The 27,500-nt window shown below is 45.3% G+C and overlaps 1 protein-coding gene across 2 annotated transcripts in view; it reads left to right on the forward strand.

The window, feature by feature from the left end:
* Positions 1–27,500, forward strand: part of macrod1 (mono-ADP ribosylhydrolase 1) — a 61,797-nt gene that overhangs the window by 33,161 nt on the left and 1,136 nt on the right. Inside the window, exons 4-11 of one of the 2 annotated variants that reach the window (XM_027003562.2) lie at positions 5,402–5,431; positions 12,191–12,307; positions 19,250–19,371; positions 21,956–21,986; positions 22,716–22,789; positions 24,141–24,222; positions 24,690–24,725; positions 25,558–27,500. The exon at positions 25,558–27,500 is cut by the window's right edge and continues 1,136 nt beyond it. In XM_027003562.2, coding sequence (XP_026859363.2) covers positions 5,402–5,431; positions 12,191–12,307; positions 19,250–19,371; positions 21,956–21,986; positions 22,716–22,789; positions 24,141–24,222; positions 24,690–24,697 — 464 coding nt within the window. In that variant the 3' untranslated portion in view covers positions 24,698–24,725; positions 25,558–27,500. The remainder of the gene's footprint in view (positions 1–5,401; positions 5,432–12,190; positions 12,308–19,249; positions 19,372–21,955; positions 21,987–22,715; positions 22,790–24,140; positions 24,223–24,689; positions 24,726–25,557) is intronic. The other variant, XM_027003561.2, reaches the window with a different exon arrangement.

Consider the following 27,500-nt stretch of genomic DNA (forward strand, 5'->3'; position numbering starts at 1 on the left):
CATCCATTAAATGCAGTTAACCTTATATTAGGCATATGCTGTTGCTGATGTCAGCCAAGTTGCTCAGCAGATCCAGCTACTACCATTACCTGGAATATGGATTAGGTTATTTGAAACTATCCAAAACCACAGACATCTGACGCTACAAGCATATGTATTAGGTTAGAGGAAGTGACTGTATCGGGGTGTGTGTGTGTGTGTGTGTGTGTGTGAGTTCTTGCACTCCGGCAGGGTTCTGGAGCGCCAGACATTAAGGACATCTGTTACTCTCCCCTAGCATGCTGTCTCTCACTCTCTCCCTGTGCTTCACCCACTCGCCCCTGTGACATGCTATTTCACAGATGTACATGCTTCCGTTCTATGCACCCACAGTCTTCCAGTAGACTGCGTGATGTTTTCTGCGCTCAGCAGTATTGTGTGTGTGGTCGTTCCAGATAGATAATTGGATGGATGGCTGGATGGATGTTGAGGTAAATTTATTTATATACAATATCTTTATTTATCTTTCTTTCTTCTAATACAAGCTCGGAATTTCTTTAAGGAATGTAATAGCTAGTATGACTACATACAACAGTAAAGACTTCAACATTTGGCTCATTCCTCTCATCATAATTATTCCAAAGGCTGTTGCTGAAGGAATTTGTTACGAGATTCACAGAGGAAATGAGAGCTCAAAAGTGGGGAGAGTGTGTGCTGTCGGCGTTCAGGAGGCGACAGAAGGCACAATAGTTATGAGGATAGCATGAGGTGGGGTTAAGACGATAAAGAACAGGAGAGAGATGGAGAATGAGTCAAAACGGAGATAATGATTACGATGGGGAGAGAGAGAGGACAAAGAAAGGAAGCAAATGGATATGTGGAGAACAACCCGAAGGCCTTTAGTATGACGCTCTGGCGGAACAACAGGGGAGCCAGTGGAGTGGCTACTGCTGGGGGGCCTTTCGCACTGGGCCCATGTCATGGGGGGGCCCATAGCAACTCGGCCCTCGACTATTCCACTCGGGCCCTTTCCATCAAGGCTTATCCAATACCTCTATAACTCACTAACAGAGCCTTTTACTTAACAATATCCCTCACCAGCTAGCCAAAAAAGACTCTGTCTGTTTTGGTGAGTAGTGTGTTCCCTAGATATAATGCATATTAACTGATAGTTAAGTGTAAACATTTAGGTAACTGTTAAAGGTGTCTTTGACTCATGTATTCTGTGGTGTACTGGTGGTAGCTGTACACCAAGAAGCTGAGATTCAAGCACAAAAGCAGAGCTAAAAGCAGAAAGAATGTGAACAGCTGGCTTAATTAAGTAGACTTCCTGTACTGGGTGCTAACTTCAGAAGAATACCAGAGACAGGAGACTGGACTTAATGATTTTGCTTATTGCAGGGCACATCACACAGACTTCACCTGAGTCAGTGCATGTCTTAAGAGCGCTGACTTCATTGAGACATAAAGCGAGCAAGCAAACAAGCAAATGCATCATTTCTATTCAACATTATAGGTTATAATCCACTGAGGTATTGACTGTCTAGTCCAGAAGTCAGAGAAAGGATCATCACTTTCCCCAAGCTCTGTCACCAGCCCCCCATCCGCCGGGCAGTCTGTAGTCATGACACGTTCTCCATATCATGTTTGCATTTTCGTTCTCCGTATTTTTCTTTTTTACAACTGCCTCTCTCTCCCCATCTGTTATTTTCTCTCTCTCTCTCTCTCTCTCTCTCTCTTTGAGGAAAAATTGCATGTAGATTAGTTTTTTTTGAGAGACGCTAGTGAGTAAATTGATTACTGTTGCTATTAATGTTTTTACTACTATTCTACTACTTATTTTAATTATTTATATTATACTTTGCTCTCCTCTCATGAAATAGATTTTTGATGTCTAAATAAAGGGCCATTTAAACTCAACTCTGTCTCTCTCCCTGCCTCAAGCTACAAGCTGGTGGGATGGTTATCCGCGTTTGCTCATGTATGGAGAATCAAAAAGTGTGCACAGTGAATGATGCTGATGATTTAGTGATGACCTGTGAATTTTTTTTTTAATTTTTTTTTATTGCTTTGGGACTATAATATGAGACTGTAAAAATATTTCAGTTGTACATTTGTGGCCTAGAGCCCCAATAAAAGAAGTTTGAAAATTAATCTTTCTCTCTCTCTTGCGTGTGCGTGTGTGTGTGTGTGTGTGTGAGACCTGTCTTTACCTGTCTCTGTCCCTTTTGATATAAGCTCTCCCTGCTTTTGTTTTCTTGATTTTCATCCTTTAAAAGGAAATGGTGTTCCAGCTGGAAAACCAAAAAAAGACACTTTCCTTGCACATTCTGTCACTGTCCTTCCATTCACAGCCTGTGTGTGTGTCTTACCTGAAATTATGCAGCAGAAATACTTTTTCTGCTGTTTTTCTTTTGCTCAGCCCCATCTGTCCACTCTTTTCACTCGCTCTCTGAGAGGCTTAGCAGTTGTATACTCTCCTTTGTACGCTCTTCTTTTTTGTCTTTCTGTGTAATTGTAATCCCACTATCTTATTTTTGGACACCAAATGTGTTGTTTGGATTTTTTTTTTTTTGTTTCTTTCTGCATTCCATTGAGAAATAATCAATGTCCCGTTTTTTTTTTGTTTTGTTTGTTTTTTATTCATTTGTAACCTTGGTGCTGAAGTTAAGGGGCTTTGTTTTCTACACAAATCCATTTTGCCTTGTCTGAGGGCCATTGTAACGGTGTGAATAAAACATTTGTGTGTGGCAAACACATCTCCGTGTTCAATCTGATCATGTCACTGTGTCCTACTGGGCGGGGAGTGGGGTGGGGGTCTGGCGGCTACTGGTGGGGGGGGGGGGGGGGGTGAGTGCTCTACAGTTGCTCTACTATCCTTCCCCCTGGGAACGGCTACACACGCAGCGCTCTGGCAGATGGCAAATCTCTCTCCCTGGGGTATCGGCAACTTACTGCCCGCACTCATTTTCTCCCTGACTGTGTTCCTGCCTGCCCTTCGTTGTACATGTCTGCTCCCTTCTAGTAGCCTTTTCTTTGACAGACAGCAGAGAGAAGTAACACCACAAGCAAATTGCATCTCCCTCTCTCTCTCTCTCCCTCCCTTCTTCCTCCCCTGCCCTTTTCTCTCTCCTGCATTTCTCTTTCTCCAGTCCGTTTCCTTCCGCTTTTTTTTTTTAAATCCCCTTCGTCACCGTCTTAGTTTTCTTTCCCTCTGTTCTTGTCTCTCTCTCCTGCTTGTTCCTGTCTCGTTCCTCTCTCACTCCATCCCCCCCCCCGTTTCTCTCTCCTTCTCCCCCCCCCGTTTCTCTCTCCTTCTCCCCCCCCCCCGTTTCTCTCTCCTTCTCCCCCCCCCGTTTCTCTCTCCTTCTCCCCCCCCCCCGTTTCTCTCTCCTTCTCTCCCCCCCCCCGTTTCTCTCTCCTTCTCCCCCCCCCCGTTTCTCTCTCCTTCTCCCCCCCCCCCCCGTTTCTCTCTCCTTCTCCCCCCCCCCCCCGTTTCTCTCTCCTTCTCTCTCTTTCCTCCTCTCTGTGTAATTAACAAGGTTTCAGTAACAAACCTTTGGGCTTTGGAGTTGCTATGGTTACCTCACCATCCATACTGTTCTGAGTGTGTGTCTGAATTTAGAGATATTTGTCTTATTCCACTTGTGTGCTTGTGTTTGTGTTCGTGCCTTAATTCAGGTGTTAGGACGGCATTCTGTGAGGGGCATTTTGGTTGTGCTTTCCTTACATGGTTTTGGTTTTTTGTTTTTTGTTTTTTTATTCTGTGTATGAAGGTATGGCTCATTATGTGGTTTATTGCCAGTGCGTATGGATCTAATGAATTTCAAATGAGAGACATTTAATCAGCGATCAAATTGCTCATTGGCAATGTAGCCACACAGTCTGGCCATAAAGCATTAGTCGCACACAGCCCTCCCTTGGCTCCGGCCTTGGAAGCAAACCACTATCCGTCTCAATGGGAGTCCAACAATGCCTGTTTATTGATATTACACTGGTGGTCAAGGGCCTGTTAATATTGAATTTCCCTTATTATAGTTCTTGTATATTTGTGTATCTGATTAAAATGTGGCTGTATTTGCAACACTGTAATCTCAGTAATATACCCGTGGTGTAATGGAGGTTTGAAGTCCCAGGGGTCCCCTGCGCTGAAGCCGAGTTTAACGACCAGACTGGGTGAATAGCAACCTGATTATGCTGTTAAGAACTCTGATGGTCCACCAGGCGTTCATAATGCCTCTCTCAAGTGACTAGGACCGCACAATCTTCACTACAGTTATTACTGTGATTAACCAGTGCTTACTGTGCTTACGTTTTGGTAACTTTGTCAGCAGACTTGTACTGAGTGGTATGATGTGAGATTTGTTGTACAAGCTGGAAGACAAAATATATACCCTATACCTCAGGAACTGCGCCTGGAGAATCCTGTCAAAAACTCAATTTGCTGATTACAAATCACATCTCTGTGTTTTGATGACACCATTAATCTACGTTTCATGGGCGTACTGGTGTGACACGCTCCGGCGTGCTGCGTTGACGTCCTGCTGGAGGAGACCCTTCTGAAGAGAAAGTAGCCAGTTGCAACCGTGGCGAGCCCCAGATGGCGCACAGTGCATCTCCGAGTTGTGCCTCCCAGAGGCCAGGTCTGCAGATCGGCCCTGCGAAGCTGTGCTTTTACCCGGGCGAACCCTCTGGGCAGACAGAGCCTCGTTCTACAGCCAAACCCTCGGCGCTCAACCTCCCCAGCTAGGCGGCTGTTCAGCAGCAGAGCCAGCAGAAGAGACCAGTAATATTCTTGTAGTTTACGGGTGCCTTTAAACCATTGGACGACCGTTTCCTACCACCCATATGCAAGACAGGTTCAGCAAGAACTGTAGAGAATGTTTACTCCTTTATAGAGAACTAATGCTCATTTCTAGCTGGACAAATGTCCAACAGCAGTGTTTCTCACAACCACACAGCATACTGTTAAAAGCGGCACTATTTTTAGCAAATTCCAAATAATTAAAAAGAGAAAACCTCACCCAGAGATGGACCTCATCTACATCTCCCATCCTTGTCCTTATAGTGCTTAGTCTTTCAATTTAACTGACAATGAATTTCACGTTTACATTTTTTTCAAACCTTTGTCAACGTCCGTATATAAAGTTTACCCGAATATTAGAAATCATAGGCTTAAGTGATTGAACTAAACTTGAGGAGGATTATATATTTGTCTAATTAAAATGTTAAGATGCAGGACAGCACCAGCATAATAGCTCAGACTTGATCATGAATTCTAAGATGAAGGCTGGCAGGTTTCATACTTCTTCATCTTTGTCGTCTTAGCACAGTAATAAGGTTATTTTCTTCTTCTAGCACTGGAAAGTCCAGTATTTGTCATTCTGATGGCTCCTTCCTCTTTTTCTGCTTGTCATTTCAGCCAACAAGACCCTGCTGGGCGGAGGAGGGGGTGAGTCTCTTCTTTCTGTTATTTTCAAAGAGTAAACGAGTGAAACGAAAACCCATTCAAACACGCAAAAACAAAGATATTTGGGGAGAGAGAATTATGAAGTCGCAAAAGAGTGAAGCACAGCGGCAGAAATCAAAGGTGAGAGGGGGAAGAGAGACGCGGGATGAGTGAGAAACTCTGTGTGTGTCTGTCTGTGTGCACACTTGCTACAGGAGCTGTCGAGCCCGGGGCTTTGCACTTCTCTGAACATTAGATGCGTTCATGCGGTGTGTGTGAGAACACGCGATATTCAAGAAGCAAAAGAGTGATTAGAGGCAGAATTTGACACGCTCTAATCTCTCCGCACATCCCACCCATGGTGTAACGTGTTGCCTTCTGACACACAAACACGTGTTTGTTCTCACACACCCATTTACGTGCCATCTCTCTCATGTACATGCATGTAGACATCACCATCATCATCCTCCAGCCCCACACACACCCTTGCTCAGAAATGTACGCCTTAACTTGTAAACGCTTGGAACATTGCGCATATTTACAAGACACCCCTACTGAGCGTACCATTTGGCACTGGCGTCTGTATGTCAAAGGGAAAGATGCCAAAGAAAGGCCGAGGTGTATCAAAAAGATCATGACTGAGTATCTTTAGAATGTCATTCCCTCCGTACAAGACGGCAAACATGACACATCTAATGGCACTACAGATCTGCAAGTGTCTTTTAATATGGGGAAAAGCCTGTGTTTAACTAGTACAAATGACCCCTGTTCATGAACCAGTCCAGGTGTTGCACCTAAGTGTGAAGCTTAAGGTGGTGACTTCAGCATGTCTTCAGTTTTGAAGTCTTAGTCGCATTGAAATCAGAACCCATCGATCACCTTCTGCATCACTGATAACACTGTTAAGATCAGTTTATACTAAGGTCAGGAAAACACTAAAAATAAAAAAAAACAACACACGTAGCAGGTCCATATGAAAAATGAAAGAGAAACAGTTTGATGTTTGGTAAGGAGCTATTTTGAGACCTCAGATGTGTGGTCTTGGCTCACACTGAATTCTTTGTTTTTTCTTAATCTCATATTATTGATAACCCAGATTAGAATATCAAATGGACAACATTTACCAAATTATCAATTTTTCAAAAATAATCCTGACTCATCCCTCTTTACAATGTATATTATAACTCAAGATGTGATTATCATAAAAGGGGAAGACAATTACTGTTACACTGGCCTCCAAAACATGCAGCAGCTATGTCAACTCACTCCGCCATTGATCGCGCCAAAGATGGTCATTATTTTTTTTAGTTTTAGCGATGGTCCAAAGGCACCGAGTGTCCGTCTTTTTCGTGCGCGAGCTATATTCCCCTTATTTGTGAGCTGACTGCAGCCTTGTCCGACATGCCAACTCAAAGAGTGTATTCAGATCAGATTTTGGTCATCTGGCCAGCTTCAAAAAGAACAGCCTCCTCCGGGAGTCTCCTAGTCATTACAGCAGCACACCTCTTTTGTCTTATTCCAGCAAGTGTTTGAATTCTGAGCAGCAATGAGGAAGATCGTATCCCCTCCAGCTCTCGCCCCCTGCCCCCCCAGCTGTTGACTAGGACCCCAGGCATGGTGGGGTGGATAGGGTAAAAGGAAGCCCAATTTCAGGCTTCTCTTCCATTTTTCATCTTTTCTGACTCTCTTCTCTCACTGTGGAAGGAGTTTGGCCATGATGAGGCCTTTGTGCTGCTGCTGAACAGTGACAGGCTGCAGTGACTGCTTGCAGTAATAATAATAATAATAATAATAATGCATTTTTAAAATATAGAAGCAAGTAGCAGTAGAAAATAAAGTGCAGAGCTTCAGCTCCATCCCTGCCAACTTGGTTACACTCACCTAACTTGTACCTATGGCATCAGGTAAGAATCTGGACAGATAAAATACATACACATGCATGCACATGCAGACACAAACAAAAGAAGCAAAAAGCATCGTCAATCACTTTCTTTTCTTTTTTTAACATGTAGTTGTCTTGCTAAAATTCCCTGCAATCCCTTTTTGCCTCTGCAAATGAAATGTTCTTCAGTGATCCAGAATGAGCTCCCCTCAAAATTCAGGCTTTTAAAGCATCATTATAAAATGATTTAGCGCACACTTTAGTGTTCGCCCTGTTCTAACATCCACCCCGACCTCATGAAGGGCTTGTTAATTAGTTGAAGACATGAGTCATGTGTGTTGGGAGCAGGAGCAGCACAGGAAAAGACCAGGATGAAGACGGATCACGCTGGTCTACCGGACAGATCAGTGGAATGCCTTACAAAAAACTACAAAATAATGAAGAATCTGACACAATAATAGAGGTTAGCAGCTAACTGAAAGATCCAACCAAAACGAATACATGATTTCAGATGATGCACCTTGAGTGATGGGCTCTGCGTTATCCATTGCGAGCAAGTGTTTTTAGACACCATGCCACGTTACTGTACATGGCAAATTTAGTTTCTGAAGTATAAGGAAAAACGAAAAGATTTATTGACATCGCTTGGTCCATTTGACATGGATTTGTACATCGCTGCTGTGTGTCACGCAATATGTGCAGCCTGAACTGCAGAGATATGAGAAGGAATGTTAACAGCTTTAACCAAATCCATGGAGACTGAGAACTTCGAGGCCAATTAAGTGAGTGCTGCTGTTTTGCTGTTAGCTGGAGGCCTACAGTTCACCACGTCTCAGGAGCGTCACAATAACAGCTATGTTGGAATATTTATATATTTATTTTCTTCTCTCTTTTTTTTTTTGTTGTTGTTGACTAAATAGAGATGGCTTGAAAGATGATTAACTTTGAATACATTCGCTATTCCTGCCTGGCCGCCTTTGGCCTGGTTAGCAAGACGTCCTCAAAGCCCCTGTCAGAACGTTTTGAGTAGCGTTAGTATTTTTGGGAGTTTTTTTTAAAGGCGTGATGGTTTTGTTGTTCTTTGGTTTTTCCAGTCTGGTTATTATGTTGATTTTAATCTGACCGTTTGTTTATTTTAAGCATATTGGTTGAGTGGGATGGCACAGACTAGTCGTACATGTTTTTGGCTGAAAAATACAAATCCTGAGGGTGATTGAATGTTTATATTAAAGCCTAATACATCACACTAAAGGCCCTGCACAGTTGTTTTTAAAAATCTGTTAAATAAATAAATGGATAAAAAGAATAATAATAAAATGAATATTTCCACAAATAATCTTATGTATTTCAGTTACCTTCCTTCATTTTGTTTGTCTAAAAATGACATTAAAAGGAGTGTTTTGAATTTTCTTTTTTCTGTCGCCTTTCATCATTCTGCTATGTGGGCGTGGACGACCGCGGATTGTTGCCTCAGTGTCAGATGTAACCGCCCGGTTAGTAAGAATGGAGCAGACTGGAAATCGCATCCCACGAACGCGGCTTTACTTGTCTGAACCGGAAGAGGTGAAAGGCTGTTAGTGGTCTTGGTCAGCAAAAGAATCCGTGCTGGGTTTAACAGAGGCTAATCAAATTCTCCGGTTCAATTAACGGATGCCACGGTTCATATTTTAAAAGCGCATTTAAAGCGGTATCATCCGTCACTTCAACCCAGGAGGAAATCTGAGCCGTTTTGATTGGGGTCATTTCCTGGAGTAAAATGTAAAGAGTAACCTTTTCCCCCCGCTTGCATCCAAAAACTGAGCGTTGCATGCAAATGCCGTGTCTGTCACTAAAGATGCAGAGTGAGTGAAGTGCGCAGGGTCAGTTGATTTCACAGTTCATGAATTACCAATTAGTATTGTGTATGTCGTCAAACATAACAAGAACATAATAAGAAAGTATAATTCCAGTAGTTGGGGGACAGCATACAAAAAATGTAAAATTTAGAGGTGCAGTGTATAAAATAAATGTTGAGCCGAAGCAGAAATATGAAGATAATCATAAACTTCCTGCTAATATAACATTTCCGAGTAAGGAAAATACTGTGCAGGGTCTTTAACTAATGTATTATTATTAGTTTTAAATTAGAAATGTATTTTTGTAGGTTGAAATTATGTAGATAAGGCATGAAACGTAGGCCATACGAGGTTCTCAGAGCCTTTGCTCTGGGAAACTTGTTTTCTCATATTGTTTGGGTGGCACTGCGGATAGAGTGAGAGACTGACTGAATGAGTGTGCATATATGTGTGTGTGTGTGTGTGTGAGAGAGAGAGAGAGAGAGAGAGAGAGAGAGAGAACACTGCATTTTTATGTAGTTCATGGAAGTAATGTGCTACGCAAATAAATTGTAATTTCCAACTGTGTTGACTCAGTATTTTGTGTGTGTGTGTGTGTGTGTGTGTGTTAGTTACTGTTAAGTGCCTGGCTGTGAGCTAATCAATACTAGTGATAAATCTACACTTCAGATTCCAACTCATCAGGAGTACCTCACTCAAATACACACACAAACATACACTGCCATCACACACACACACACACACGACCAGCACAGACCCACACTCTCTCTTGTATTGATGTGGGTTTTATACAGTCTCTCAAACACAAAGCAAAGCTGTGAAGGCAAATGGGATTGATTTAGTCCTGACCTTCACCTCCTCATTGTAAAACTCTGCTTGTTCCTGTCTCTACATATTGTACTGTGCGCTCTCTCTCTCTTTTCCTCTCCTTTTTCCTTCCCCTCTACCCCTCCATCTCTTTCCCCACTACTCTAACACTTCTGCTCTTTCCCTGTTTTTTTGTTGTTTTTTTTGTCACCTGCATACAAACACACCCCTCCTCTTGTTCCTCACACTCTCTGCAAATGTGTGGCTTCCTCTCTCCTCCGTTTGCTCTTTCTCTCCGTCTCTGGCAGTCTCGAGGCACGCGCCATCCTCCTCTCCTGATCCTCCCTTCTTCTCTCCTCTCTAGTCGCGCTCACATGCTCTCACATCCTCTCCACCTTTTTTGAGGGTTCCACTCCTGAGGTTTGTTAAGGCCCTTCATATGCCGGTGATAATTAGGCAGGGACAAACCAAGCAGCAGGGAAGGACTCGGCCCGCCGACATTAACGCATGAGGGCAAGAGTTACCAAAGGCAGGGGTGGAAGGTGCAGGGGGTGGAGAATCTCTCCACAGGTGGTAGTTCTCTACACATGTTATACTAGAGCGAGAAAAGCAAAAATGGACCTTGTGTGGGATCAGAAGCGAGGCAGAGTGTTTCCATCCAAAAGAGTGAACGGGAGTGATGGAAAGGGCGTGGAAGTGTAGCGCAGGCCACTGGATTAGGTCAGGATCTGGGATCTAGGCTGAGATCTCGGGTTCAGATCACCATTTGCTTCTTTTAATTAATCCCCTTCACACCATTACGCCTCCCCAACCAAAACGTGAGAGCTGTAGAGAGAGAACCAAATAATCATTTAACAGATCATTTAGCTAGGTTGATCAAGGTGAGAGTGCTCTGTGGTAGGACTGAGAAATGCTCGGGGCCAGGGTGCACATTGCGTGGCAGCTACTGCATTCACTGCTAATCATATAAAGTTGTCTTCTGTTCGAAGCAGCACCACATGCGAAACATTATCTCCTCTTATTGATTCTTTTGGACAGAACTATAGTCCCAAGAGAACAAAAAGAAACCATTTGTTTTGTGCATCTAGATGCATTTTGTTGGTGGCGTACGTGTCTGCGCGCACGTTTGCGTTTGAGTGCGCTTGTGTTGTGTCGTCCTTGGTTTTGTAGTTTTTTGTTTCGCAAGTGTTTTGGTGGGAAACTGTAGCCAATTCAGTAAAACACAGGGCGAGAGAGTGTAAGTGTTTAGATGTTAAGGGAATTGTGACATGGGCAAGCAGATGTGCATGAGCCAATCAAACGTTTCTGCTAATGGCTGCTATGGTGACCAACTCGGCCAATGACAGGAGCTCCATCACTGACACCAGTCAGTGGCTCTTAATCCAAGCCAGTCCAAAACAAGACTACAAAACAAGATCAGCTGTAAATGAGAGGCTTGTGTACACAGACGTGTGTGCATGTGTGTATTTGTGAGGCTTTGTTGCTGGGGGGGGAAAAAAAAAGCATATGGTGTAATAGCATTGTGCCATAAGATTTATTTTTTCCAAGTTACAAGGTCCCACATCGAGTAAGCGCAGAGCCAATTAACACCTGCTAACAAGAAGTCAGCATTTAATCTCTGTGTGTGTGTGTGTGTGTGTGTGTGTGTTAGTTACCCAGGAAGCGTGTCTGGTCCCCCTGGCCATCTTTCCTCAGTACATTCTCATTATTCTCTTTTCTACCAATAAAGCTCTGACTCGGTGTCTGAGGCTTTTCTCACTTGATTCTCCATCATGCTGCTCCTCTCCCTTCTCAGCTCTTCCGGTATATCTCCCCTCTTTAACTCTCTCTCGCTACAGCTCCTCTCCGTAGTTATGGCCCGCCGTCTTTCCCTTATAGATTTAGAGCATGGTGCTCTTTAAGTGTCAGGGTGTCGAAGGCCCTCGAGCGCTTCGCTAAAATGCTGCTATCCGTTCTGAGAGAAAGCGCACGTTTCTGTGTCAGCATCCCCAAGCTCTGAGCAGAACAGAGGCTCCCTGGAGTGACCCGGGAGTCGATTATTTTACCGTTAGCGCACCTTTACCGCACGCACCTCTTGCTGTCTGAGCTCGTAAGGAACTGAGTTTGTATCTCATTAACCAGCTGTCTCTGCCCCATTAGCCCTTTGTCTTGTTGCCTAGCAATTGTCATAATCATTGTGGGTTTTTCTTTGTGTTCAACATTCTGACCAAAAATAAATAAATAATCGCACCCCTGCAGTGGACGGAGCCATTCATCGCGGCGCAGGACCTCTGCTGAAGAGAGAATGTTCCACTCTGGGAGGGTGCGAAACGGGGGAGGCCAAGATAACCGGCGCCTACGGCCTGCCAGCGAAATGTGAGTGATCTGATTATGAAGCATGTATAGATTCTTAGCGATCAGCATTTACTTTAGTACATTTCTTTCTGCCCCTCTCTACCTCCACCTCATTCACTCCCAACACTCCCTTTGGATTAGATTCAGTTGGAATCATTTTATTGGCACAACCATATTTTGTTTCAGTATGTCAACATAAGAAGTGCTGAGAGCTGTAAACTGTAGGTGTCAGTAACAGTTTGTTTGAAGAGAAATTGTGTGAATTTATGAAATAAACTTGAAAACAGTTATGGATAAAGGGAAGCATACGAGAGAAACCTCCCCGCGGTAGAGCAGTAATTGAATATAGTATGTGCATATTTATTTTGGAGAATGTTCTGTGTGTGTGTGAATTGTTTTGTAAGTGGCTGGGTCAGTTTTTGCCTGTCATACTGTGACAATCAAATGCATATTGTCCAAACAAAGATCTGCGTTCTTGTTTCTTCTCTCTCTCTCTCTCTCTCTCTCCTCTCTCTCTCATCGTCTCTCTCTCTCTCTCTCTCCTTCTCTCCCTTCCTCTCCCGCTCCTCCTCCCTCTCCCAGAGTGTGTTCAGTAATTATGTAGTCAAACAGTGTTTACAGAAGCAAGTACACTTTAATTTATTCACACACTTAGCAGTAATTTCCCTGCCTAATTTATGACCCTACCCTTCTTACCAAGCTGTGTGGAAACGGAGAGAGCACATGCTCCACTGCCTATACAGCTAGATCACCGCGCATGCACACGCAAACATGTTTGGTGTTCGATAAATTGTTTGATAATGGCCATTACGATATTGGCCTGCAGTACTGGAATATTGGCAAAAACCGCAATATGTAAAAATTGCAGACTTTTTTGGGGGGGTGGGTGTGAACATGCAGTCCAAGCTCAGACATTTCAGTGAGTGCTGTCTCTGTATATTAATTAGTCACAGCTTCCGTCGATCCAACAAACGACATCATTTTGGACAAAAGAATGCTAGCCACTTTTTAATCATCTCGAGTTATATCTAGTTCACCAGTATGTTTTAATATTGTATCGCATATACAATATGTGTAGCCCTAATGCGTACACCACAAACACATATATATTACTTTGAAGTGTACCTCTCTCTCTCTCTCTCTCTCAATGAGCACTGCTGCCATTCCGTCGCTGGCCCTACAAAGTGCAGCGTTTCCCTGCAAGATAAAGCCTCAAGTACTTTTATTAGTCTCATTTAGTACAGTTTTGGAGAAAAGTACTGTGGGACTGCGGTCTCGAGAGACTACTCGCCGGCCGTTGGAACTGTGTGTTTTTCTGAGGTATTCACATTGCTATTGAAGTGATGCCATGGAAAGCCGATGGAACGTGTTTTTGAATTATGCGACATAAACCGTGAAATTCAGACGCGGAGAACTACATCAGGTGATCAGTGTGTGTACAGGTTAAAGATAGTTACTCCTAAAATTTACTAACAGGTGTGCAGTAGAGTTTTTGTTGTGTAAAAAACCCTTGTTCTTGGACCAAAAATTGTCCTGCCAATTGCAGTGTCAGTGGATTGATGTTTTAAGGGACTTGTTCAAAAAGGGCCCACCTTGTTGCTGTTTGTTTGCGTGTGTGAGTGAGTGGATGTGTTTGCGCACACATTTGTGTGGGTAGCTGTTTCTCTTTCTACCTACGCCTTTCACTGTGTGAGGCTGAGGTGTGTGTCTGCCTCCGTCGAGTTCTTGTTTTGACTTTATTTGGAGCGCTGTCTGTGCATTTGTGCCGCGTGTACATGTGCCCGCACGTGCCTTTTGAGTTTGGGTGTGTGTGTGTGTGTGTGCAGGCATTTGTTTGTGATAAATCCCAGCATATGTGTGTGTGTGGTAGCGGGGGGGATTGGGGGTGTTTAGTGGTGGGTGGTAGAGGGATGCTATTTCGTAACAGCTAGTAATTCCAGGTGTGTGAGCAAGTGATAGAGGCAGTAAAGAAGAAACCATGGTGAAAGCTCTGATGGAGCGGAGGGGAGGCAGAAGAAACCATGGTGAAGGCTCTGATGGAGGGGAGGGGAGGGGAGGCAGAAGAAACCATGGTGAAGGCTCTGATGGAGCGGAGGGGAGGCAGAAGAAACCATGGTGAAGGCTCTGATGGAGGGGAGGGGAGGCAGAAGAAACCATGGTGAAGGCTCTGATGGAGGGGAGGGGAGGCAGAAGAAACCATGGTGAAGGCTCTGATGGAGGGGAGGGGAGGCAGAAGAAACCATGGTGAAGGCTCTGATGGAGCGGAGGGGAGGCAGAAGAAACCATGGTGAAGGCTCTGATGGAGGGGAGGGGAAGCAGAAGAAACCATGGTGAAGGCTCTGATGGCGGGGAGGGGAGGCAGAAGAAACCATGGTGAAGGCTCTGATGGAGGGGAGGGGAGGCAGAAGAAACCATGGTGAAGGCTCTGATGGAGGGGAGGGGAGGCAGAAGAAACCATGGTGAAGGCTCTGATGGAGAGGAGGGGAGGCAGAAGAAACCATGGTGAAGGCTCTGATGGAGGGGAGGGGAGGCAGAAGAAACCATGGTGAAGGCTCTGATGGAGGGGAGGGGAGGCAGAAGAAACCATGGTGAAGGCTCTGATGGAGGGTAGGGGAGGCAGAAGAAACCATGGTGAAGGCTCTGATGGAGAGGAGGGGAGGCAGAAGAAACCATGGTGAAGGCTCTGATGGAGAGGAGGGGAGGGGAGGCAGCAGGCAGAGACAACAACTGACCAGAACACGGTTACTCAGTGGTTTTACCGTAATGGTTTGCTGCTGTATCAATGACAATCGGTGCTGTTGGAGATCGGCCTCGAATTGACTGCAGCTCCTTGTGTCGAATGGACATGCAGCTGTCCTCCCCATTCAGAAGAGCCAAGAAGGCATTTCGAGGTCTGTCCTTTCAGCCGTAACTGCACATCCGTGATGGGGAACTCATGGCGCACAGAGCGCGCCTTCTCAGACTTTTTACACCTCCCGGTTAAAAAAAATAAATAAATAAAAAAATCTGTCATGCATCAGATAATAAAAGCAGTGCCGGTTTGCCTGCTTGCCAGTGTGTGGGAAGGGGGCGTAGGTGTCGGAGAGGTCTGGAGGGCAACTGACCCAGAGGATGTGGAGACTGTGTGTGTGTGTGTGTGTGTGTGTGTGTGTGTGTGTGTGTGTGTGTGTGTGTGTGTGTGTGTGTGTGTGTGTGTGTGTGTGTGTGTGTGTGTGTGTGTGTGTGTGTGTGTGTGTGTGACAGCATTTGTTCCCTCTGCTCACCTGTGTACCAATGCAGACCTGACCAGGGATTCAACCAGCATACAAACAGCAACCATCACTAAGAAGAGAGAAGAGAGGGGAGCGCCTTTAGCAACATGGGCACGCCTGCACACACACTTTCCCTCTCAGGACGCATCTCCCTCTGTGGCCAATTAACACTAATTAAAATCCACACAGGCCAAGCGCGTAGATGCTTTCCTCCCTTCTTCACAGACTAATCTCTTGCTTTCCATTTCCCCTCATTTTCTAGCCCTCCCTTTCTCCGACTTCACACACACGCGCGCACACACACACACACACACTCTACTTTGTGTCTCATGTGTAAAATGTTCATATTGTTAATATGCCTCTAGTATATTACTATCGGAGACAGGTTCCCCCAGAATAATTTCTCTCCTGAGGTCAAATGTGGCAATGAACAGAAGGTGTGGAGAACAGCATTCACTCATTTTTTGCTGCACTTCAGCACTTAGCGGAGGTGACCGTATCGCTGTCAAACCGTCAGTCAAACTTGTAAATGAGAAGAGAAAACTATAGCGGGCCACAAAGAGGAACAAAGGGGGGGGGGGAGGGGGAGTTGGGAAAAGAGGCGACACCGTTCAAGTCGAGCACCTTTCAGCCTTTCAGAGTCTCTGTGCTCGTTCTCCTCGACTGCCTTTCTGAAACCAGCGCACCTGCTCTTTATCCAGGGAGGGGCGCGGCTTGGAGCGGGGTGGGGGTTGGAGGGCAGCGGCCGAGTCGCGGCCGCGAGGGAGAGAGGAGGAGAGGCCCCTGCCTGCTCCCTCCCGGGGCTTTGTGCTCCAGACCCGGGCCTCCCTTTGTGCCGGAGGACCCGCACGGCACTGCCGCTCCGCTGCAGCGAGCACGGAGCAGCCTGGCGGAACAGCCACGGCTGGCCGCAGTTCCGCGGCGCTGAGAGAAGCAGGGAAGTTGTGCGCGCGAGCGCGCGTGCGAGCGAGCGCACACATGCATGTGAGAGTCAGTCTAGTTAACATTATAATGCAAAAAAAAAAGAAAAAAAAAGACTAAACCTCTTGAGGTCAAGACCTTGCACAAGGCCAGACCCCCCAAGGCTAAGATCAAGACGCGGTATGTTAAGTACCGCCTACCTACCTGGTAGCAGTCAGCAGTGTTGTGTGTGTAGTCTGTGTGTGTGTGTGTGTGTGTGTGTGTGTGTAATATCAGAGGTGGAGCTGAGAATGATCAGGGAGGAGACTGTGTGAGCACTGTGTAGGTGGATGGAGGTGCAGTCTGGCCAGCAAGAGGGAGGGGCTCAGAGTTAGAGCAAGGAAATTACAGGATCCCCATTCACTACCTGTGTGTTTCTCTCTCTCACACACACACACACACACACACACACACACACACACACACAGCATGCAAGTCTACAGCCATTAAAGCCACAGGAGGTAGACTAAATAATGGAAACGCCACATGACAAAAATATCTCATTTTGAAGTGACAAAATAGCAATTAACAAGCAATCTGTATGTTTTTCTTAACATTACCTATTATGACAACATTGACTACTATTACAGGGTGTTTTTGAATTTAGCACTTTAATTTGTGTTTCGAACATGACACACGTATGCATGTCTGTTAGATGTAGATGGTGCCTGGAAGTTTGGGTTTGAGTTAAAAGTGCAGTGCACAAGTGGTGATTAGGGATAGTAAATGAACATCTGAGGCCTGCCAAAGAAAGAAAATGGAAAATTAATGTTTCTGATAACACTGGTCTTTACTGAAATTCATCATCAAATCCAAAGTAAGACTCTTGGCTCTCACCAGAGGCTATTAAATTGAGTCAGTGTAGAGCTACGCTGAGTTCTGCCGAAGGTTTTCCGCAGCTTGGCAAATGAAAGGCGGATAACGATGCCATGCATCCTGTCAGCTGCTGTTAGGTGTTGTTCTCTCATGCCTTTCACATTCGTTTTTGTTTTTTTTTTTAATTGACTTCCAAGAAGACTTCAAGAAAGTGTCTCTGGACTTTGTGGTAAACAGCGAAACTCTTAAAGTTAGTTGTTGCCATATGTAAAACGTCATTCCTTCTCTGTGTAGTGACATTTGGTAGCTCTGAAGCAATGTATCTAATTCACAAGGAATTCTGTCAGCGTTTCTTTAAATCAGTGTTTTCAATGGCATTGATTAGTCATTGAAGCCATCATGTTGAACATCTACAGCGGAGTATTTACATTACGTGTTGCCATACTGGAAGATATATCTGTTCCTGTTTGTTCCCCCTCTCACATTGCCTGGTTCTGACTGGGAAAATGGGAGAGTGGATTTGTTCTTTTTGAACAGCAACCTTGCTTTCACTCGGGAATACCTCTAAAATGAATACAACGGCATTCCATGAGGAACAGAGACTGTTTGTTCAGGTACAAGGTGATCCTGTTCCGTTCCGGCTATTATGTTCATAAATATCTACATACACTGTAATAGCTTTTCCATTACTTTATCTATGCCCTGAATTTTTTAGATATATTTCCTATAATACCATAGTGCTCGAAGGCAAGAGAAGCTTTCCTTACACACACACACACACACACACACACACACACACACACACACACACACACACACACTCACAGCATGAGAGAGTTCAGCAGTTCAGCTCTTTTACCCCCGGGGCTTTTGTCATTTAACATGCTTTAACCTTTAGCTGCACCTGGGTTTATAAAACACACACATACACAACCTTTCCTCTAACCCTCTGTCTTTTTCTGCTTCCTCTGCCCACCCACTCATATACCCACACACACACACACACACACACACACACACACACACACACACACACACATTTCTTCATCTGGTTGCTTCAAGTCCCCACGTCCTTTTTTTTCAAACCTTATTTTACCGGGGAAAGGTGGATCGGGAATGTATTCTCATTTCCCAGCATGCCCCGGGGGGCTGGGGATGGTGACGGCACCGGGCAGAGCAGTGGTGGTCAGTGGAGGGCCCGAGAGACTGGAAGACGCTTCTCCTAGTCTCACCGTCGGGTGCCTTGGCTGCGATTTGAAGAGGTACCTATCTCACCGAGCCGCCTCTGGCGCCTCAGCCGTGTAGCTCACCCCTAAGCTACTGTTTCGAGTTCCCCTTGCGCACCGAGTCGACGTTTGGGGCGAGACGTATGAGGCCACAGGTGTAAACGCAGTGGTAAGCAAACGCGGCCGGGCAGTAGCCAGGCACTCGCTGACCGAGGAGAGGAGGCGTGGGAGGGTGGCAGAGGTCACGGGGAAGGGAGAACGAGTGGCGTCAACTGCCAAAGCCAAGGGGAGCGGAGGGAAAACCAGGAGCAGTTACGGGGAGAAGCAGAGGAGAAGTTGTCTAGACTGACGGAGCGTGTGGGTTGCCTGCTGGGAGAAAGTGAGAAGATGGGAGACCGCGACGGCGTTTTGTGATAAGTGTGTGAGATCCCTGCCCATTCTTGTCGTGCTTCGGTGCGTCTTCTGTTGTTGGTGTAATTTTGCAGACATCGGTGAGTTAATCCCCTCACCTGTCTGCTGCTGGAGTTGGACTGCTGAAGGTGGTGCAATGGAGTGGTTGTGGCCAAGAAAACCAAAATGGAAGGCTTGTTAAAAGGCAAAGTGACAAATATAAGAGGCGTGAAGGACTGAGTGAGAGCGAGTGAGTATGCTAGGCACCTAGAAAATGTTAAATAAAGGTTAACCTTAAATTCCATGTCTCTCTCTTTCAGATGTGATTCACACTGTGGGGCCAATTGCTCATGGCTCAGTGGGTGAGGGAGAGAGGCGAGCACTCCGAGAATGCTATTATAACTGCCTGCACACAGCCACTAAGAACCGGCTACGTACAGTGGTGAGAGAACAAACACACAGAGGAACTATAAATACCTGTACACAACTCCACAGAGCCATCTAAGACATTAGGTTGTGATGCACACTCAGTACTCTTCTGAGTGCATAAGGCCAGCCATATATGGACCACATTCGGAAGCATGGCTCTTTCGTTTCAGACAGATCAAAATTTTGCAGAACGGATGCATACAACACCATAAAACGACAGTCTGGCACACCCGCACCCACATTAACACATGCTCACACCGGCACAGAACACCCAACTCCACACACACACACACACACCACCGCGCATACGTAAAGCGCTCATGTCGGCCGCTTAGCCGCTATTCTTCAACACAACAGTTTAACTTTTTTAACAGCCTCGCAATGTCGCCCTAACCTTGTTATTCAGACACCTTTGCCTACCAAATCTTCCGTGCAGTATACATCAGCATGTGTTTTAAAAAGAAATGTATTTAAATGTAAGCAGGCAGTAGTAGCACACGTGAAACTACCTGCAGAGCTTCCACTGGTCTCCATGGTATGACTTCTGTCTATTTTTATTTAGCGCTCACCCACACTTTTGCGTTTGGCAAGAGCTCACATTCGCTCACTGAATCATTAGACAAGTCAAAGAGGGTTTTCTGTGTACTTCCACGTGAAGGTTTAGGTAGCACGTTTGAGCCTCACAAACCCACCGGCGTAAAATCGGTGAAGCCCTGCCCCTGTGGTTGAAGTGGGCCTTCCTTTCTTTGCACATGCATCATGAAATTTTACAGCATGTCTGCATTCTCTAATGCGTCGACAACTCCCATTTCCTCCATTACTTTGTATGTGAACCAATTACCAAGACAGGCTTAGAGTGCGATCTAACAAACTCTGAAAAGCACACGAATGTGGGTGTCGAGCGGGCATCTTGGAGTATAGTCAGGCCCTGGGCTTGCTGGGCTTTTTAAAGGTGCCAGTGGCAACTGGGCACAGTGAATGCACCAAAACACAGGGCACCTCATTAAATCATTTCCAATATGGGATGAATGAGGTGGCTCAGGCTATAATGGTACAATGTGCTACCCACAATGCACTACACTCTTACCTGTACGGGGTATAACAGAACCAGACCATACAGGGTCATCTGTCTGCATCATTGTGAAGTCCCGGAAGGCATTGGCAGTGTACGAAGCCAGATCAGTACTGGGCTTTCGATGGCTGGGGAAAGGTTGAGGGACACCTGCCGCATAGCTACAGCTGTACGGGCGGGGGGGCGCGTTCTGCCGGCGTACTCAGGGGTCAAAGGATGTGTTGAGATTGACTGCTCAGGCGGGGCTCACGTCATGCATTTTCTTGAAGGGGGAAAACGCGAGGCGCGCTCCACTGGTTTTCACCGCCAGTGGGTTCATGCGGCGCGTTTTTGCAAAGGCTGCGTCCGAGCAGGTTTTGTTGCCAGGCAGCGATGTGCCTTCGAGGTGTCAATCAACTTTGTGTTACTTGCATGCTAATTATAACCTACAGAACAAATCAAAACGAAAAACTCTAATCCAACATCTCATGTGCCACACTAATAAGACCCCCAAGCCTCATGTTTTTTAATCATGTAAACACGGCTACATGTTTACAGTTGTCACTAACGGCCCACCCTGCCATTCGTCTGATCTGTCGGCACACAAAAACATTGTGAACTGGAGTGCAGGAAGTACAAGGCGAAAATGGAGCAAAACGCATCACTTCCATTGAGGGAAAAAAACTGGCCTAAACATGATGGGAACCCCACCTTAACATCACAGGGGAGGTTATTCCACTCATGGCATGTGTCCCCAAACGAGAATCGCTACTTTCAAAAAGTCATTTTGCTGTCGTAGGGCAAAAATCATCTTGGAGTTGTTTAAGGGTCAGGGAATGCAGATCTGGTTTGCAGCATTTTATAAAGACACCGTCAACCGATCAGCCTCGGGCGGTTCGCACACAGCACTGATATCTGTATGGTCAGCTTTAACACTGGGGCACCACATGGCCTTTATTCGGTTAACGCCATAGTGTGCTGAGCTGTTTTCATAACTAGAGGGGGTCTAGCAGTACATCACAGGATTTTCTGGTCGTGGAGTGTATACAAGCTGCGTGGCCTCTAATGAAATATATAAGAAGCGCAGTTATCTAGTAATAGTACTTGCATTACTGATATTCAACATGGGTATAGGACTTACTGCTTATTGCATATGCCTTAGTTTCTTTAATCAGATTGTTTGTCCTGCATCTAATCAGATCCACAGCTGACATTTTGTAGAAACAGATGTCCATTTGGCACAGATGGAACTGGAATTAAAATCTGTGTAAATGTGTAATCATCTGGGAAATCTTCATTAAGAGGAAACATTTAACTGTGTGTGCACTGAGTGTTAACTATAAGTGAGGTGTGCATGCATAGCTGTGTTTGAGTATTAAATGTTTAGTCAGGTTAAGGTGGTTGTTTTGCTTTATAAACCACATTATAACAGACATTAAATAAGTTACTGTACAATGGGGAGTGGGTGTGATTAAGATGTCTGTGCGTTGAGAATGTCGCTGTCTTTATGCAACTGAAGTTTGTTTTTGATGTCTGTCTATTTTAGGCTTTTCCCTGCATTTCCACCGGAGTGTATGGTGAGTGTCAGATTTCCATAGAGACTCTTCATGAATATTTTAAGCCTTGTTTCTTTCTAATTTCTTGGCATTTACTTTTATTTGTGTACAATTTCATGCATTTCTACTAGCAACAATGTTGCATGTGTTGGTCTTAATGATATCTTGTTGTTGTTGTTTTTTTTTGTTTTTTTTTTTATCAGAAACGATTTTTCTTTGCTCGTGTATAAAGTAGTCTGTGGTTTCTCAGTGTGGTCATAACGTGATGCCTGTGTTTTTTCATAACACAACTGGCTATCTGTAGTATCTTGCATGGCAAAAACGCATTTCATTCAGAAATAGTAGCAGTGGATATCACTTGCAATGCTGTGTGGGATTATTTCGATTAAGAGAATGATTAGACATGGAGATTTAAAGATTAGGAGCGAGAGCATGTCAAGGGAATTATAATCCCAGCATGTCGTGATTAAGGTCAGACCCAACACCATCTCTCAGATCCAATGTGGTCTCCCTGCCAGAAAAGCTCTAATCAAACAAACACAATGTTATCTCCGCAATTCATTTACAATGTAAAATTTAAACACGTAATCCAAAATATAAATAATGGTGGGTTTGTTTGTTTTTTTTGTTTGTTTTTTTTGTTTTTTTAGCAAAGTACTACATTGATAGTATATGATGCAGATCTGCGTAATGGGTGTGTGTTAATGTGTGACGTAATTGCATTTAATGTGTGTTTTGTGTGTGATGAAGGATACCCACCTGAGCAAGCAGTGGAAGTGGCTCTGAAAACAGTGAGAGAATACTTGGAGGAACACCACGCACAGGTGGGGGTGTGTGTGTGTGTGTGTTTGGGTGTGAGGGAGAGGGAGACTCCCTGTTGGTGTTCTTCTATTTTAGCTGCTGCTGTTATTGTTTGGTGCTGCACAGCACATGATGTTTAGATGGTGGCCACAGAGGGGCTTTATCTTTTAAGTCAGCCTGTCAACATATCCACACACGCTCATTATATAAACAGATCCACAATCTCTCCCGTAAGAACACAAGCAGAGATGAGCCCATGGGTTTTAATTGGTTCCTGGCAGGACAAGTGGATGCTATACCCTGGCACACACTGAAGTGAGGGGTTGGAGTAGATTTAACAAGCAATGAAGCATCATGTAAACTATGTATCCATCCTACTATGTCTATAGTTCTCTCTCTCTCTCTCCCTCGCACTCAGTCAGTCACTCCATGTCTCTCTGTCCTCTGTCTCGCTGTGTTCCTCTGTCCGTCCTGTCTTGAGGTGCGTGTTGCCTTACTGGCATTTCCTCTCCTACTTCAGTGACAGAGATGGACTAATTAGAGTCCTAATGAACACACACACACACACACACACACACCCTCCCCCCCGTCTTCAGCCCCTATACACCACCTACATACACACAGAGAGATGGCAGAGCATTAGTCGTTGAAGAGAAGGAAAGACTGCAGGAAGTGGGAAGAGACAGACAGACGGGTGAGGCGAGACGAGTCCTGTTTGGGGGGGGGGGGCGGTGATGTTGGTGGCTGGAGCAGAGACTGCAGTGAGGGCCTACAGAACCATGATTAGAAATGGGAACAGCCCACCTGCCCTCATTGCTGTTGTCATGGAGATTCTGGAGGGGGGGGGGGGTTCAGGATGCCGGCGTGGCTTCGGGGAAGGAGGGGGGGGGGGGACACCGCCTTTGTGCACAGCCGCCTGTGGGAGAGAACGCCGGGCCAGAGCCTGGTGAAGGGTGACGAACACCCAGACCACAGGAGCCCGGCTGCGAGCTACGTGTGGTTTAATGGACCTACTGTGTGGGTGTGTGCACGCATGCACACGTGCGTATGCATGTGTGTGGCCAAGAGATGCTTGGTGTCGGGTTTTAGGGTTCGGAATAAATGAACTGTGCTTCAGTTTACCCTCTTCTTCATCAGCTCCTTTAGAACATATGAGTTTGTAGAGGCTGAACACACTTCATTACTGCAATAAACTGAGGCAGTCATTAGGGAAGATGGAGAATATTATTTTCATTTTTTTGGATTGGGCAATATTGGTCCATTTATCTCCGGGCTAAGACTATTATTGCAGGAGGTCTGTTTAGTATTTCCAGCCTGCCCTGTCAGTTGCTCTCTTGCTGTCTGCAGTGTTGGTTTGTTTTTGTGTCTCGTCAGATGGACCGGGTCATCTTCTGCGTGTTCCTCAAGGCAGATGAGGAGCTATACAGGAATAGACTGCCTGCGTACTTCCCACAAGGTCTGTCTCCCTCCCCGTTAGCTTTTATTCATTCGCCTCTCTTTTACAGACATTGTTTCTCCTACTCTCTCTCTCTCTCTCTCTCCCTCCCCCCCCTATTGCTCTTTCACACACATGCATGCGCACACGTACACACATACACACACAATCTCTTTGCTACAAGGCTTTTTCAGTGCCACCAGCCATAACTCACTCTGAGCCCTTTGTACAATAGATATGTTCAGAGATCTGGTGTTTTGTGTATTGTTTTGATAAGCGCAGTACAGGCCATGGGACTGGATTGCCATTTGTAATTATCCATAATATAAAGGTCTCTAATTGACCCATGGTTATTTTTGCTTCTTCAAAGAGTAGTGTTTAGTGCATGACTATTAAGGCAAAAGTAGACTTATTCAAGACCACCGAGAAAGAAAGGCCAATCAGCATTGTTCCTCGCCAAAACCTCATGTGTGTCCCCACCCCTTTAGCCTGCTGACCAATCAGAGTGCCCGTTCTGAGCACAGGTAAATGGCATGGTATGCCGTAACCTATAGTTGTGTTTTAATGTTGTGTTTGCCTGGAAACCAGATAATCTAAAGAATGTAGTTTTTAATAAAACCTTAGCAGTTGCTTAGCAGTAGCTGCTGTTTTACAGTGTTTTACTAGTTTGCAGTGCTAACAAACTAACACTGATTAAATTAACATTTTAATAGTGCAAATTTGTTTCTTTTGCAAAGAAATTGTTTTTTTTTTTTTTTTTTTTAAAGAACCAACAGGGTGTGTGTGTGTGTGTGTGTATGAGAGAGAGTGTCTAAAAATTGCAGTAAAGTACACAAGGTTTTCAGACAAACAGGACGTTTGGGACAGACTGTGCACAGCTGGTGAAGTACCTCTATCTGAAATGTCCTGTTTCTCTGGAAACCTTGTGCTTCACTACAATTTTGAATAGCTCTACATCTTTTATTACAGTACACTACAGAACTAATACAGAACTTTATTTATATATATATATATATATATATATATATATATAAATAGAGAGAGAGAGAATGAGAGTGAGAGAGACCACCATTTTATTGATCCCGGAGGGAAAGTCAAGAGAAATGGAGAAATATAACTGCTTGGCTTTTTTATTCTAAACAGTGGTTTTATAATGTACTAACTTCAATATTGAATTGATTAATTCCTTTCATCTATTCATTTCATCGTGCTCTTGTCAGTCGATTAACAGCTGCTGCTGCAACCCTGTTCCGTGCTAGTGATGCTGCCTGTCGTGTGACGTCTGTGTGTGATGATCCCTTTGACATCTCACCGTTGACGCGGTGCGACTCAGACGAGCGTGTTTCTCCCCTGCAGGCGCGTCTCTGAAGAGCAAATTATGAGTGGACGGAACCGCAGTGGACGCCCGAGCTCTGGCCGTTCCCGTCCCTTGCTGTTCCTCCCTGCCCCTCAGGCAGACCCGATTCCCTGCGTCTCCACCTGCTGATTGATTGATTTCTCCCCCGCCCCCTTTTTTTTTTTTTTTTTTTTTTTTTTTCTTCTTTTTTTGTGAGCATATGTGTCAGGCTTTGTTTAAGTTCTCCTGATGGCTGGATTTTCACTGGATTCCACTTGGGATGCTCAGCGCGGCCCGTGTGAGCAACGCGAGGAACCCAGGAAGGCCAGTGTTTCGCTTCTCTGCGGTAGCTGGTGTCCAAATTCTGCCTATTCAAATCTCAGTGCGGAACAACGGGTTTTTACAAGGTTTATTCATTGCACTGTCTCAAAGGTACAATTAGCAAATTTTATGGTATCACCATGGATACGCACGCCCTCATTTTGAATTACTGTAATGGAGTTTAAAGTGAAATGTGAATGTAACTCGCACAGCCCATCATAATACCAGGAATGAGTTTAAAATGGAATCGGCCGTAGAGTAACCCACTCATTGCAGTTCTGTAGGGGCCAATGCCTGTAACGCTTAACCTACAATAGATTTGCACTGTTTCTCCTCTTCCAGTGTACTTTATGTCACTCGCTATGATGAAGGATCCTCATTAAAGCCCATTCCTCCTGCTGAATCAACAGCCAGTCTTGCTTAGCACGACTTTCATTAATAACGCACTGAACCTCGGAGGCAGCAGGAAGCGATGCCGTGTAGTGCAGTGGAACGCTTAGCGGCACACCAGTCAAATGGAAATATTGATTTTAAATCAGTGCTGTAATGCTGATTATCAATACGATAATGACTGAATCAATTCCATAATGTTGATGATGACTGTAAAGCCGGCCAATCTCAGGAGAGGGCCACGCTCCTAATGTGCTGCTTTATGTCTTCACGTCATTGTCTCCCACTACAATCCCTCACTTAGAGGTTTTCTAAATGGCGCACACTTCATCTCTCCCAGCTCCACTCCTTCTGTCCGCCTCCCCCGAGGAGGTAACGAGCAAATGATAGGCAGTGGAGGGAGTGGAGGAGGAGGAGGAGGAAGAGGGGGTGAGAGGAAGAGTCTGATGAACTCATCTGTAGCCATGTTCATTTTTTAATAAGGAGTGGGCAGCTCAGATACTGTCATCAGATGAGACGTGTGTAATGAGAGAACTGAGGAAGAATGGGCAGGAGAGAGTGAGGGAGTGAAAACGAGAGAGAGAGAGAAAGCACCGCAGAGTAATTATCTTAAATCGAGACTTCATCCCTGTCCCATCAGCTTTCTCGTTTCCTCCCTCATGTATCTCTCTCTCTCTCTCTCTCTCTCTCTCTCTCGCTCTCTTTCAATCTATATAGCGCTTTCTGAAGTGCTGTTTAATTTGCACTATTGGCGCGCTAAATGCCGGCATGGTAGCTACTGAAATAGTAACTCCTCACTGGAGACGAGATGCTTTGGACTGCATGCCAGCAATGCCGCCATGGTGACGTACTACTCAGAGAGGGGGAGAGCGAGAGCGAGAGACTGGATCTTCCTTTTTTTGTTTAACCTGATCCCTCGTCCCTGTCCCCATGCCAGCACCGCTCCTGTTCAGTCGTCTCATCTCTTTCCGTGTCGGAAAGTCGCGCTCCCTTTCGCCGCCTTGCCTTTGCGTTCCGTCTCCTCCTCAAGCTCTGAGAGGATAGGCGAGCGCTGAAGGTTATGGTCGGTCAACTCCTTTGCTCCCTCTCCCTCTTTGTCTCGCCGTCTCTCTGTCCCGCTGCCTCGGTCCAGTAGTTTCCCTTTCGTCTAAATCAGATATCTCGAGCTTCGGTCCTGGAGTGTGCCACGGTGCTCGCCTCAGTTCACGTAGGGTCTGATAATTAGCCGACGAGTTGAATCGGGTGCGTCATA

Source organism: Electrophorus electricus, chromosome 12, assembly GCF_013358815.1.
Source record: "Electrophorus electricus isolate fEleEle1 chromosome 12, fEleEle1.pri, whole genome shotgun sequence".
NCBI classification, from domain to species: Eukaryota; Metazoa; Chordata; class Actinopteri; order Gymnotiformes; family Gymnotidae; genus Electrophorus; species Electrophorus electricus.